This window comes from Mugil cephalus, chromosome 18 (assembly GCF_022458985.1).
Source record: "Mugil cephalus isolate CIBA_MC_2020 chromosome 18, CIBA_Mcephalus_1.1, whole genome shotgun sequence".
Lineage (NCBI taxonomy): Eukaryota > Metazoa > Chordata > Actinopteri > Mugiliformes > Mugilidae > Mugil > Mugil cephalus.
The window spans coordinates 16,284,579-16,298,686 of NC_061787.1; the positions used below are offsets into that span (position 1 = coordinate 16,284,579).

Genomic DNA, 14,108 nt, shown 5'->3' on the forward strand with positions numbered 1-14,108 from the left:
AGCAGCAGCACCCCTCGCTGCATGCCTCACCCAAACTGATGAATGAATAGATCTCTGCAGAGCGTTTATTATTTGTCTCCGCATTAATCACTCAGTATTACGCATATGCTGGCACAGGAAAAAAATAAATAAATAAATGAATTAAAAAAGTTTATAGAGAGAACAACAACCTGTTCCTCATTGTTGAGGTGGTAGATGTAGTAGCGTGTAACGAGTGCTCGGGAAGTTCCAGTGCGTTTGTTGATCCCAGGTGCATCTGCATTTGAAATGTTTCCACCCCGGGTTTATGGCGCACCGAGGGACCTGCCATTTCCATGTCTTAATTCCCTCTCGCGCTGAGTCGGGGGCTCCATAAAAGCGCCACATGTTGCTCTGCAGTGAAACAGCTACCTCGTGTATGCGTCGAAAACAATCCCGGGGCACACGGGAAGGCCGAAACACTTTGTTTGGACGACGCGGCAAGACTGAGCCATCACTCGTCAACTATTTCAGTCAGACGCAGGGTATTAGGGGATTGGACTAGTCGTAGAGCACATGTGGCCTGCCTCATCGCCCTCACATGCTCGTCTGCAAGCCAAACATGGATCCTAACAGTCCATGTTTCAGTTCTGTGTTCTGTATAAGTTAACATTGTTGTATAGTTTTCATTACATGTCGATGGAGTCCAGCTCTGAGTCATCATTCCATAATTCCTTTTTAACTACACTCTGAATGCCCACCGCTCTGCTCCCATTTTGTCAATCAAACTCATTTATGTGCACACATTGGCACATTTGTAAAATATCGGAGCTTATAAAGCCTACAAATTGTAAGCTAATTATACATGGAACAAATAAAATGAAAAAATAAATGGGCGGGGAGGTTGAGAGAAAGAGGGAACACTAGGCTAAATGTGAGGCATTTTTTGTTTTTCCCCCCTTGTATGTTCTGGTGATTTGTTTTCAGTATAAATAAAACTTCTCACAAGTTGATATAAAATGGCTCAATTATCTGAAAAGCCTCGCAGGCACACAGTGCTGCTCTGTTCAAGTTTTTTTTCTTTTTTTTTTATGCACAAACACACGCACAATCAAGGTGGTTTGGAAAACGATACCAGCTTAGTAACCATGATTATCATTTAATGCATCTAGTGGGAGTAGGTTTCTTTGTGATTTCCACCTCTGTAGAGTTTTCATAGCTTCCTGCGTTCTATTTGCAACACCTGTCCAGCTTATATGCCAGCCATTAGGTAATGAAGTCATGCACTTTCGCAAAAAATACAAGAAACGGGGAGTACATGATAGGGGTTTCTACAGGGGTAATGATTGATGCCTCCACATCAGTACATGCTTTATTCGTAAAGTGGTATGTGCATACACATACATAAACATATATCCATCATAGTCCTTTTATGGAAGTGTTTATCAAACTTTACATACACCGATCAGCCGCAACATTAAAACCACTGACAGGTGACAGGACATCATCAGAAGGCCCATGTCCATTCTCTGATGAGTCCCACACAACATTAGGAAGGTGGTCACAGTTCTTCAGTGTGATACGGGACACACTCGACGAGATACAGGTACCGTTTCATGTTGTGGTTCAGCCCTAATCAAAATAGTTAATCGGGGTTTATGGCAAACATGACAAGCGTGCCTAATAGTTTTGAACAGCGTTCCCAGGGCTTGACATGAGAGTTAATGAGCTGTTATTATCAGCTGAGTGAATATAATGAGGCACACCGGTCCGGGGGCCGAGCGGATCAGGCGGCTTAAACTTCAAGCAGAAAAAGTGTATTGCTCTGTTCCCTTTTCTCTCTTACTGCTCGTGTCTCCATCAGCTGATTAAGAAGAAGCCTGGCTTTTAGTCAAAGCGGTCACATTCACCTGCAGCCTGTACATCAGCTGAGGTGCCTTGCGAAAGCACCCATGAGAACTCCGTGTACAGGTGACAGGGCCGAGCAGTACAATGGAAGGAGGGGCTGTGGCTCTTCATTCCTCCCAGTCCCTTTACACAGATTTGCTCCTAAGCACCAGGGCGTAGGGTTCAGTAGAAAAATGCCATACGTCTTGATCAATTCGTATTCCCTGGAACCGGGAATACAATGGAACTACTTTCACTTACCTACTGTAGCCGCTTTGTTCACAAACTGAGTTTTGCTCAAATGTTCTTTTTAACCACATTCAGAGGCTTAGTAACACCTAAAAAGAAACTGGTTGTGTAACCAACAGAGGACAGATGACAGGTGACAGATACTCTCCTCACTCAGAACAAATGCATTATCAACATTCTTCAAAAGCAGAATGTAAACAAAGATGCTGTATCTTCAGTCCTATCAGTCGACACCTAAGATAATCACACTTCCATAATCACCACAACACGTATGCATCTGGGCCACTGAGGAAACAATCACATTATCTGTCAATCTTTTAAGTCTATTTTCACACCGCATTTTGTGGTTTTCTCTATTTCCCCCAACAGCGAGACGTTCTCCGACTGTGTGGGAAAAGGCGTGTGATTTTAGTGCATTTCTAAACAATGCCAGTGGCCCAAATAAGACAGTGACAGAAAAATATCTTAATCCTCGAAATAAAAAAGGGATAAGTCCAACGCTTTGAGTGGTCTGACACTGGAGGGTTTAAGCCATCAGGGCTGTGCGGAGGGAATCTGTGGGTTACCTTCACTCTCCGCCAGCCCCGGAGCCATCTCACCATAAATGTGCTATTTAAAATGTAACACCACACTGTACTCCTCTGCTCCCTCCGCCCCTCCGTCTCTCATTACCCATGCTGTCTTAGAGGTTTAATACTTGTCTGTACTTGCTATTCAGTTTGTGCTATTTTTAAGAGCGCAGCTCGCGTTTGTTGTCACGCCGTACAACGTTAAGGGACACAGCCTGGGAAAACTGGTCCAGGAGATGGTTCTTACTCTCTTGGCTGACAGATATACGCTAGTTAAATCTGATTTACAGGCCTTGGCTCACTCTGGAAAGGTTTAGTGAGGATGATGAGTCCTTTTTGCAATGTGCTTTGATGACATGGGAATGCACAACAAACATATCAGAACTAAGATAATGAGGGGAAAGCTTCTGGCCCAGATTTCACAGAATCATAAAAAAAAAAAAAAAATAACTACAATTAAAATACAGTATTATGTGCCAGTGCATGCCTGTTGAAATGGTTAGTTTCATCACCGGGTTGCTACGCCACATGCTATCAGTCATTCAGGGGACAAGCTGTGATATTGGAATGAAACATCCTTCTTTCCTGCAAGATAAAAATCCCACACCTCCGCCCCCTGCCTTTCCCTCTCTCTCTCTCTCCCGCTCTCTCTCTCTCTCTTTTTTTTCCTCCTTTGTACTTTTGTAATTGGAGGTGCCATAATGAAATCAATTCAGTGGAGATAACAGATTTCACATCACGTTACCGGTTTCCTCTGGAAGAGGCCGCCGCGCGAAGACGTCTAAAAATATTCCTCTTTCACGCATCATCAATATCTTCATTATATGAAGGATGGACGTCAGGTTGCGTTTGCTGTTTCTGTTCAATGCCTGTTGACAGGGTAGCATCTTGCCTGTGTCTGTGACACGCTGTTTTTTTTTTGTTGTTGTTTTTTTTGTCTACGCTGTAATTCCACTTTTGCAGACATGCGGAAAGCAGAAAAATCCTAATAGAGAGCAGGGAGACATGTTTGCTCGCACGTTATCGTCTTTCTGTTTGGAGTGAGCCTAAAAAAAATCTTGCGTGGATGCACACGTTTGCCCTTGGAATTCCAAGTTTTTCATTACGATGCAGTCACTTTTGTTTTTATCCACTGTAATCTAAGCTTCGTGTGGCCTTTTATTCAAAATTTCAGCGTGGGGATTTTAAATACACACTGTAACGAAAAGGCAACAGTCACATGTGCGACATCTGATCTCTCTAGATTGAGCACGTCGAGCAAGGAGCTGAGCAAGTGACTGTTAAGACACATGTTTATCCTCTCCGCTCGAGTTTATTTCAACCAAGCTATGAATATTTAACAGCACAAACTGTTGACTGAGCATTTTCTGAATGAATCCAGAGTTTTCCCACATGGACCGTGCACACTGCGCTGCCGCTCTTCTGAGCGCGCACAAAGGATCTTGATTCAACTGCACATAATTTAACACCTCAGAAGGTGCACCCCACCTCACAGGGGCTGCGACGGCGACGTCTTTTGTTTTAGAGCAGCGACATCCCTGCGTCCACACACGCGGTGCTTCGTTCTGATGTGAAGTCTAGCCTAATTATTTGGCGGCGGCGGCGGCGGGAGGGGCAGGGAGGGGAGGGAGGGGCGAAATACAATTGATTCTGTTTTTCATCTTTAGGCGGTGTACCATTTTCCCAAGATACATACTACAAAGTGAATTCCAACTGCGCTCTGGGACACAGTGGGGAGACACAGGGATGTCCACAGGCGCAGGCCTTAAGTCACATTCTGTGATGCTAACCGTAGCCGCACTGTAAACACCTAGTCTTGCTGCTGTTCTTCTAATTACTATGAGCTAGGCGGTAAGGGTCATCAATCCGCCTCTTTAGACAAACTACAATGAAGGCAATGTGTGTGTGAACACGGGAACCGTGCGCACCAATTTACTTTGCAAACACCGCGTGGTTTTGTGATTTGTACGTTTTTAATGGCAGGCGTAAGAACATCTTCCCTTTCCCTTTTCTTCCCTTTCCTCATCCTGCCTCCACTGCTCCATCTGTGCCCTCTGTATGAAAGGGAATAGCTGAGCAGGCCTGACAAAGGGCGGCACAGAGGAGGCAGAGGTGCTGAGGGAGGCTGAGCACCGCTGGAAGGGATTCCTATCTGTTTGTGTGTCTGTCTGGGTGTGTGTGTGTGTGTGCGCGCGAGAGAGAGCGAGGGAGAAAGAGAACACTTGTGTACACGTGTGAATGTGTCAATTTGAATACTGCATTTCCCTACCTTTAATGTTTACCGTGATGCGACGACAAGGAAGTGTTTGCGCTGCGCCGAACAATATGGAATTCTGTAGGTCCAACGAGGCAGCTCATTATATGTAAATCAAAGCAACGCGCTCATTTTCATAAACTTGTTTTCACCCTGTGCTCGTGTGCCCTGTCACGTGGACCCGAACCCAGACCGCCACCGGCCGGGCCCGCGTCCCGCGCGCCACGCCTGTCCGGCCGGGCCCGCCTGGCCCTCCGCATGCTGCCGTCCGAGCTGGGCCTGCCGTTGCCTCGGCAACAACAACAACCACCACCACCACCGCTGCTACACAGAGGCTGGCGCGTCTCCGTTCGGCAGCTCGGCCTCATTATGCTGCTGCTGGCTTTGATGTGGTTTGTGAGGCTCTACCTGCATTACTGCAGCCAGTGGCTCTACCTCCAGGCCATAGCAGTTCCTGTCAACAAGTGAGTTTGCTTCCTTTGATATTGCCCAACACACACACACACATACACACAACACACACACACTCAAAGCGTATGGGCACACAGACACACAGAATTACATAGATACTTTCAGAGCATTGCTACTGACATAAATCCATTAACAAAATGGAGGACAGATACATATAGTAGATTACTATAGGCAAAATGCAAATTCACATCAACACACTATGCTCAGACGTACAACTGTGGCTAAGTAGATGTGGAGGGGGATAACAAGCAGCGGGAGAGAATGAGGATGTGTTGTCTGAGAGTGTGCGCGCTGGCAAACACACAGGCGTGATACACCCAAATCATCTGTTTGGAATCCCCCCATTAACATTTTAACAAGACTCTCTCAATATTAACAAACCGTTGCTGGGGGAGTTTGCTCACCACACAGCTTTAAGTCCCAAAAGGCTACATTATTTGGAAGGAATTTATTGTTATTATTTGGTACACAGCATTGATAATAAACAGCAATAAGATACCAGAGAGCTGTTAAATCACATTGCAATAGCATATGGTGCTGATTTAATTCATCACAATAAAAAGGGGCTGGCTGCAAAACACGCAACACAAGCAGGTTTTTATTACAATAACACGGGGGGTGCAAACATCACGCGTTTAACTCGTGGATAGAGGAGGGCAGAGGGAAGGAGGGAAAAAAAAAGAATGGACTGAGGGGGGCGGATGGGAGGTGGGAAAAAAAATAATAAAAAAAAAAAAAATGTGAAAACAGAGGGGGTCAATGTTGGATGACAAGTTCCACATGTCCGAACTACGCCGCTCTCCCTCCGAGCACTTCTCTCTCCATGCAGTGGTCAGAGCTGGTGGTGCCCATTGAGAGAGAGAGAGAAAGAGAGGGACCACGATGACAGCCATCCCTCCCTTCTCGCTTCGATCGCGCACTCAACGCCCGTCTCTGTCTGCCTTTGCTCCCTCATTCCCCACAATCCACCTCCGGACGTCAGCAGACAGCAAAGCGCGCCCAGGAGCAACGGAGTCTCTGACCCCGATGTCGCCTCAGCCCTTTCTTTCCTCCTTTCTTTCTTTCTTTCGCACACTCACAAGTAAAAGTAACAGCACAACAGAGCTAAACACCGTTAGTTTGAACTGTTACGTAATTATGAGCAGACATTAAGAAAAAAAAATTGCAAATTTTCAGTTGCGGCCGGGTCAGTTAGGGCCGATATTAATGCTCAGTAGTTAAGTGTATTTTATGTATTTTATAACAATGAATAATATTTTACGTGCACAATAAAGATTTTTAAGATCTGGTCAGCTAAATAGCTAGTAACTATAACTGTCAAATAAATACACTGCCATAAAAGAAGTTGATTGATAGACAGATATACTGTAGCTGGTTTGAATCAAACTGCACCGCCGCTCTTATCATTGTCACTAGCATCTGAATTTTTGAGTAACAGGCCACTTATACACAAAGAAAACACACTATTAACAAATATTCAGAAAGCACACTTCACTGTCCCTACTACATTTGATTACGAATCCGAATCTGTCGATTACTTTCTTTATCTGTCAATCATATCCACACACGTACCAGTTAGGTATGTTTATGTTTGCGGCTGGTGCGTTGCCACCCTACCATTGCACATGTTTGAAATAAAAAAGGAATATTTGAATATGAATAATGAATATTTGAACCTGTGTATTATTTGAATAGCTTAACATTGAATGCAAAATGATAATAACAGTAATGTATATTTATAAATAGCACCAGGCCGAGTTTAACGTATAATAGTGGGTACGCGGTCCCTACTTAAGCTTGTCATCAGTTTGGGGGCCCTTAAAAGGCCTAAAACACGTTGAAGACCTCTGATCTACTGTTTTTCTTTCTAGCAAAAAACAAAAAACGAAAAAACATCGCTGGTGGCTGTAAACTACCAACGAGATTTCTAGGGAGCAACGATGAAGTAAAATTCATCGGAACGGTGGAGTCAAATGATGGGACTTCAGCGATTCTGAACTCTGAATGAGTCCTTTCACGCACATTTCAAGTTGCCATGCAAAGCACAAACAAAACTCTCTTTCACAGGATAGATAACAAACTGTGTACACACACTGAGCTTATTTACATGCGTATTCCTTATTAGACAGACAGACAGACAGGCAGGCAGGCAGGCAGACTTTTTAAGACTGGAATCTATTACAAGATTTGCTTCAGATGAAACACCAGTGGACCTCTGCTGTCAGATTAATGGACAGAATCTGAGAGATGCTCGACTCTTGGTGCAAATCAGATGGAAATTAATGAGAAAAAACTGGACCTACCTCCTCCCGACTGATGGGAAGATTAAGAAACTCATGAGGCTTGCTGTAAACCGGGAGTCTTAGAAAAGCTCTGTCATGTATCAGGAAAAAAGCTCTCACTTTTCTGCTAAATTTATTAAGACGATCAAGCCAATGTGTTTTATTTTCTTTACACCACATCACCAGTAACCATTGAGGGTAACAACCATTTATAATGGTAATTGTCATCAAACTAATTCAGTATGGTCGAGTTAACCGCACATATTACAGCACAGAGTGCGAATCGCAGGAGTCAGCCGCCCTTGAGCCGCAAAGCATCACGAACGCAAATATGGCACACGCGTATTGACACTTTCCTCTCTCGCCAGATTCCGCTTCCATGCACACACGGTGGATCTCGTGTACCAGAGTTCCCTGCTCCACACCCGCGAGGAGCTGGCAATGGTGGTGGTGGGTCCCCTGACCTTGAACGCAGTAACGTTCCTGCTGGTTCTGATCAGATGGGGCTGTCAACAGATATTTGGCTCACTCCCTTCCTTCACGTCAAAGTTTATCATGGCTCAGGGAGTGTGGACAGTCCTCGACCCCCTGGCAGTCTTTGCAGTGGACGTCGTCCTCGGGGTAAGTCACTTAAAAATAACTTGGACACTTGTGCACTTTAAATAGGAGTTCACTTTATCTTGGCAAAGTGACTTTAGATTACAAAAAAAAAGAAAAAAGAAAGGGGGGGAGGGGGGTGAGAAGCAAAATGTGCAAGGTTAGATGGGTGTCTTTTTGGCAGTGGGTTGGATTTGGACTGTTCCCACATTCATTTGAAAGGAGGTGGAGGAAATCTTACTTCCAACAACAGCTATGCCTGACCAAATAACTCCTCATATTTTCTTCTATTTATTCTTGATGCATTTGAGATCTTGCAATGTAGACCGATCAGCCACAACATTAAAACCACAGAAGAAGTAAATACCATTGACCATCTTGTGACGACTCAGTGGTCTGCTGGGAAACGTTTGGACCTGGAATTCCAATGCATGCTACTCAGACATGTACCACCCACCTAGACCACACCAGACGCCCCCCACCCAATAGCAATGACACTCCTTGATGGGAGCAGCATGATGCAGCCTGACACAGACAAAAAACAGTTTAGGAACAACTCAAAAAACATGAAGACCAGCGCAAGGTGTTGACCTGGCCTCCAAATTCACTAGATCCCAAACTGATCAAGTATCTGTGAGATGATTCACAGAAGCCTCCCTATTAAACCCTCAGAAGGATCATGTCCATTCTCTGATGAGTCTCAACTGTTTTGGAGGATTAATGGAGACCTACATAATATTATTAAGGTGGTCATAATGATCTGCCTGATCTGTGTGTGCTGTATAGTATGTGAAACTAAATCCTTGAGCATCATTGTCCATGCCCAGTCTTCGAAGTCTAACGAGTTATATATTACACATTTGTCTGTCTTTCCTTTCAATTTGCAGCGTCTCGCCTACAGCCCAGACACGCCAGTGGGGGACGCAGCCAAGCTTTACTGGCACTTCTATCGAGCTGACCAATCAGGTGCGGCGGGGGTGATCATCACTCTCTTCCTCTACGCAGTCCTCTTCCTGCTTTCCATCACCATCCTCTCCATTTATCTGCTCAGGTGAGACCATGCAGACGAATGATGCCCTGAACCGATCCCTCTAGTTTGGTGAACTGGCTAAATGTATTTATTGCTTGTTCATACTTTGCTAACCAATTAAAATAATCAAAAAGGAAGCAGGATTACTGTTTGGAAATGTATCAAGATATGTCTGTAAAGAGTCTGAACCCTCCTCTGAACAGGGAAGGTGGACTGGGGGATAATCAATTTACAATGAATTCACATGTTGGGACTATATTTTGAAGGCCAAAATACATTACACCCTTTTGTTTTGAGGTACTGTATATGACAAGAGAGTTTGTTTTATGTTTTCTTCCTGCATTGTGGCTGAAACTTAAATCTGTCTCAAGCAAACTATCCTGTCAGTGCATTCAGTTTTTGGAGTTTGCAAGTGGATCCCTTTCCGTCTTCATGCCTTATTGCTCTTTCACCCCTGACTATGAGCTCTGACCTTCACCTTCGTGGTGACTTGACTGGGCGGTGAGTTGATGCCGACTGTCCCCACAGGCTACGAAGAGGAAGGCCCTCTCTGAAACACACCAGCCCACTGTCCTCAAGCGCCACTTCAGAAATATCTGTAAACCTGCCACGTCTGCAGCCTCCCACCAATTCCACTCAAAAATGCACAGAGAGCAAACGGCACGAAATAGAAGCAAATGTTGATCAAATCCGTCATGATTTTTATTGCCAAATTAAATCACTTTTAATTCTACGTGTGTGTGTAGTCACACATCTACACGCATAGGCAGAGTTTCCTTTTCAGTACATACCATATGCAGCAGTTGGTTGGAAAATGCAAAATCGTTTTTAACTCTCAAGTCAGATGTGTTTTGATATAGCGTGAACACGTAACTCCCCTACATTACACGATTAGGCTGAAGGTTTTTCACGGTCGGGATCACTGCAGGTTTCATACATATTGAAATGGACTGCATATATATGTATATATATAGATATATAGTACGTTGGGATGAACGCACATATTCTATCTTAATGCACTGTGTGTGTTCCGCCCTTGCAGATTGAGGTCAGTCATGCTGAAGCATTTCCTTGCTACATCCATGTTGAGATTTAGCACCTCAGACGGCTTTAACAGAATTAAGTCTCTGTGTCCTGTGTATATGAAGCTCCCCCCGATTTGTGCATTTGTTTGAACAGCAAACATTTTCCAGAATTTTAGCCTTAAGCCAGTGGTCTTAAACAGGGAAATCTTTAGTTGATTAAATACTTTTTATAAATTTTTTTTAATTTCACCCCACAAATTAATTTCTTTAAACACATAAACATGAATCCAACATATTTTAGTAAAGGGATAAATGGAGGCAGAAGACGATATCTTTGAGTTAGCAATACAGGAGCTGTCTCAACAGCGCACAAAGAGCGCCACACTAGACTTGTCAATCTAAGCCTCCTGTACACAGTAACTGTTGCACATGTTTCAAATAAAACAATGAATATTTGAACCTGTGTATTTTTTGAATAGCTTATTTTTGAATGCAAAAATATAATCATGTATATTCATAAATGGCACTAGGCTGAGTTTAATATAGAGCACGTATATGTAGTAGGTAGGGGGTCCCTACTTAATCTCTCCATTAGTTTGGGGCTCCTTGGCCTGAAACACATTGAAGACCATTGATTTAAGCCACTTACAGTTCATTCAAAATTTTCCTAAAACAGCTATCTGAGTCGTAAATCAATCTATTCTTGATCTAAGTGGAGTAAATACATGGTTTAGGTCTGTTTAAGTTCTTCTGGTACTGGGTAATGGCAGTCTCATGGCAGCAACATGGTCTCATTGACCACAGCATGAAGACCTACCTAGCTGCAATTCAAATTTGATAGTGATACCACTAAAAATGAACTTTTTACACATGTATCCCTAAAAACAGGCCATTTGGAGACTCCAAATACTAGTCGCCAGATGACTGTTGAATTAGAAGGACATCATTTTATGCGGTTCAGAGCTAGCAAAGTAGAAGAGCAGGTGATAAATTACTATGAATAATGTAACCCAGTTTATGTCCAAGGTGTGCTCTCCCACAATTATAAGACCAAATTCCGTTAACAGTTCAAAATGTAAGAAAGGCCTTATTGAATTAATCAGTTTGAGATTGGCGGCCGAGGAGAGGGTGCCATCTAATTTCAGTAAGCGGGACGCTTATCGGGATCCAGCTAAATGGACAATATTAAAACAGCAGCCAGGAATAATGACTTCTGCCACTCAACCGCCACGCGGGTTTGTGTTGAATGTAGGCCATGAGGCTGAAGCAAGGCTGATAATTTTATGGGTTACAGTTTCCCATTGGCTGCAAGGAAGGGGCTCTGACACAGACCGTGACCTATTTCTAAAAAAAATGCCCCGGGCTATATGTATAGATAGAATGGACTGTTATCCTTTTTTAATTACATTTTAGGCAGCCTTTATTCAATGACTGAAAAAAAGGAGATGTTACACCTCTATTCTCTTTGAGACTTCATGAACGCACACACAAAAAGGATGATTACGTACAGAGACTAAAAAAATACACATCTTAGTTTGTGTTCCCTTTGCTCTGTGTCTTTGTATGTACACAGGTTTCTGAAAATACATTTGCATCCATATACATAGGACCTGGAGGTAGATTGACTTGAATTGACAAGTGCATTAAAAGATGATGTGGTGTAAAGACATGACATTATAAAGTCACTATATACGTGTTGTTACCTATAATGTTTTGTTAAAATGTGTGCCATATGTGAACATATGGATGTCCTTATTGTGACCCCTATACTGAAGAAGATGTGACATGAGCCTCATCATCTAGGTCATACCCTGCATACCAGGATTACATACTCAACATAGCGGCTCTTTCAACAAGGAGGAAATTAGCCCGTTTTGAAGCACAAAGATTCAAAGACAGTGAATTCCTCCAAGAGCGCGAAAGACTGCATAAATGAATGAGAAGCACAATTTAAGTGTAGGATGAAAATGAATGCATGCTATTCCTGTGTCTTAGGTCAAGATTCTACAAACATCCCTCTCCCAAGAGCGATGGGGAATGATGCTGAGTTCAAAGCTCTGTACCAGCTTCTTGTGTAAATCCTTGCCTCCTTGATGTCGGGTTTATTTGAGAGTTGATTACCCTCTGACAGCCCAGAATCTCTATGGAAGGGCACAAGGTCTGCTGGTTTTGATGGTCAGCCAAGGCATTTGTTTACAGACATGGTGTTTCTTTTTAGAGGTTGGCTGCATGCACCGCTGTGTGGCACAGGAAATATAACACTGTGGCGATGTGCGCTCATCTGGAGGTATGAATCAATACGCCTTCTGCTGCGCGGAGCACTTTCTTGTGACTCAAGCCGGGCTCTCCAGACACATCTGCAACCAGCGCGTCCGTTGCATCTGCCATCTTTGAAGCTGAGCATTAACACTGAAGAAGATCCCAGGATCGGACTCCCACACATTAACAGATGTACAACCACGCAGACACCCAGCCAAATACAGACGCCGCTACCGACGGCTTGTGTCAACAAAGCACTGCCCACTCATAGGCCAATTTGTTTGATTCCTTTTTGCTGTCTCAATTGATCTATTAGACTTTTATAGAGCTCCACATCGCAGATATTCTCTTTGTAATCGATAAAAGTTCCATCCGCCTTTGCAGCACGTTGGCATCATTGCGATCTAATCCGTTTCAGTCTGTTTGGCCACAGAGCTAGTTACTGACACAAGGCAAAGTTGACACAAAAAGCACATTTTCCTTGCTTTGACATTTGATGCCATGTGGCCTCCACTAGGCAGAGGAAGTGATTTTGTGTAGTTCCTGCTCACATTTCCCTCTCCTCACATTTATTATAATCACACACCTCTCCAGATTCCACAACGATGGCCGCATGCTGGACGTCTTTCAGCGACTCACAGCCAAGGAGGGGACGTACTTCCTGCCTCATGACCTGGAGCTGTCCAATCAGGAGCTGAGCTACATTGTCAAGAAGGCAGAGCAGTGGAGAGGCTTCAATGGAGAGAGGCGCAAGGTAAACGCATCACTTGACTGTGGCCTCTCCTCTTGTCTCTTTATATAATGCTCCTCTACTTTAACTCTTGGACACTAAGGCTTCCTGAGGCAGGAAGTATATCCTTTCCTAATTGATATTAGTGTGATTGACTAGTCTGTATCAGGGGGAGCTATCACCATTTGTTCCCCGTAACTTGGTTGTGGAATGAAAAAAGATATTTGGAGCGGAATGACACTGAGTGGCACATTCGGCATAACAGTCACTGGTCACTTTGAAGGAGGCATTATGTCTGAGAGGATGTATAGAATGGGCTCATTTTATATCATTACATTTTCTTTACTTACATTTGAGAAAGCTGAGAATTCATCTCTGAGGTCTTTAGCTTCATTCTAATTAGTACAAGATAATTACCAAAACAGAAACTCGGCTAGCGGGCTGCCTGATTAGTCTGTGAAAACCAATTTCCGAAGATATTTCATTAAAGAGAGACCGCTCAATCAACACGCAATACAGCACCGGGATGCCCGCGCATGCTATAGCGGGCATTCTCCCAACGTGGACATCTTGTCGTGAGTTAAGGCGGCTAGAAAATAAATGCACACGCCCATGAAATTACCATCGCGGAGAGACAGAGGCTGTCACGTGTTTGACAGCCCAGCGTAGGTCGATGGTGATGACACAGGGAAGGGCAGCGCATTAGCAGCGAGCCTACACCTGACATAAAATCTTTGCATAGTGATTGAAAATGTGACTTGTTGAGATAAGGGAAATAGAATGCCAGCGATCAAAAC

The 14,108-nt window shown here is 43.8% G+C and overlaps 1 protein-coding gene across 1 annotated transcript in view; it reads left to right on the forward strand.

The window, feature by feature from the left end:
* The window catches only part of ofcc1 (orofacial cleft 1 candidate 1), a 75,891-nt gene that overhangs the window by 40,069 nt on the left and 21,714 nt on the right, over positions 1-14,108 (forward strand). The window contains exons 17-20 of the mRNA XM_047568761.1: positions 5,109-5,381; positions 8,039-8,291; positions 9,155-9,318; positions 13,176-13,335. Coding sequence (XP_047424717.1) covers positions 5,109-5,381; positions 8,039-8,291; positions 9,155-9,318; positions 13,176-13,335 — 850 coding nt within the window. The remainder of the gene's footprint in view (positions 1-5,108; positions 5,382-8,038; positions 8,292-9,154; positions 9,319-13,175; positions 13,336-14,108) is intronic.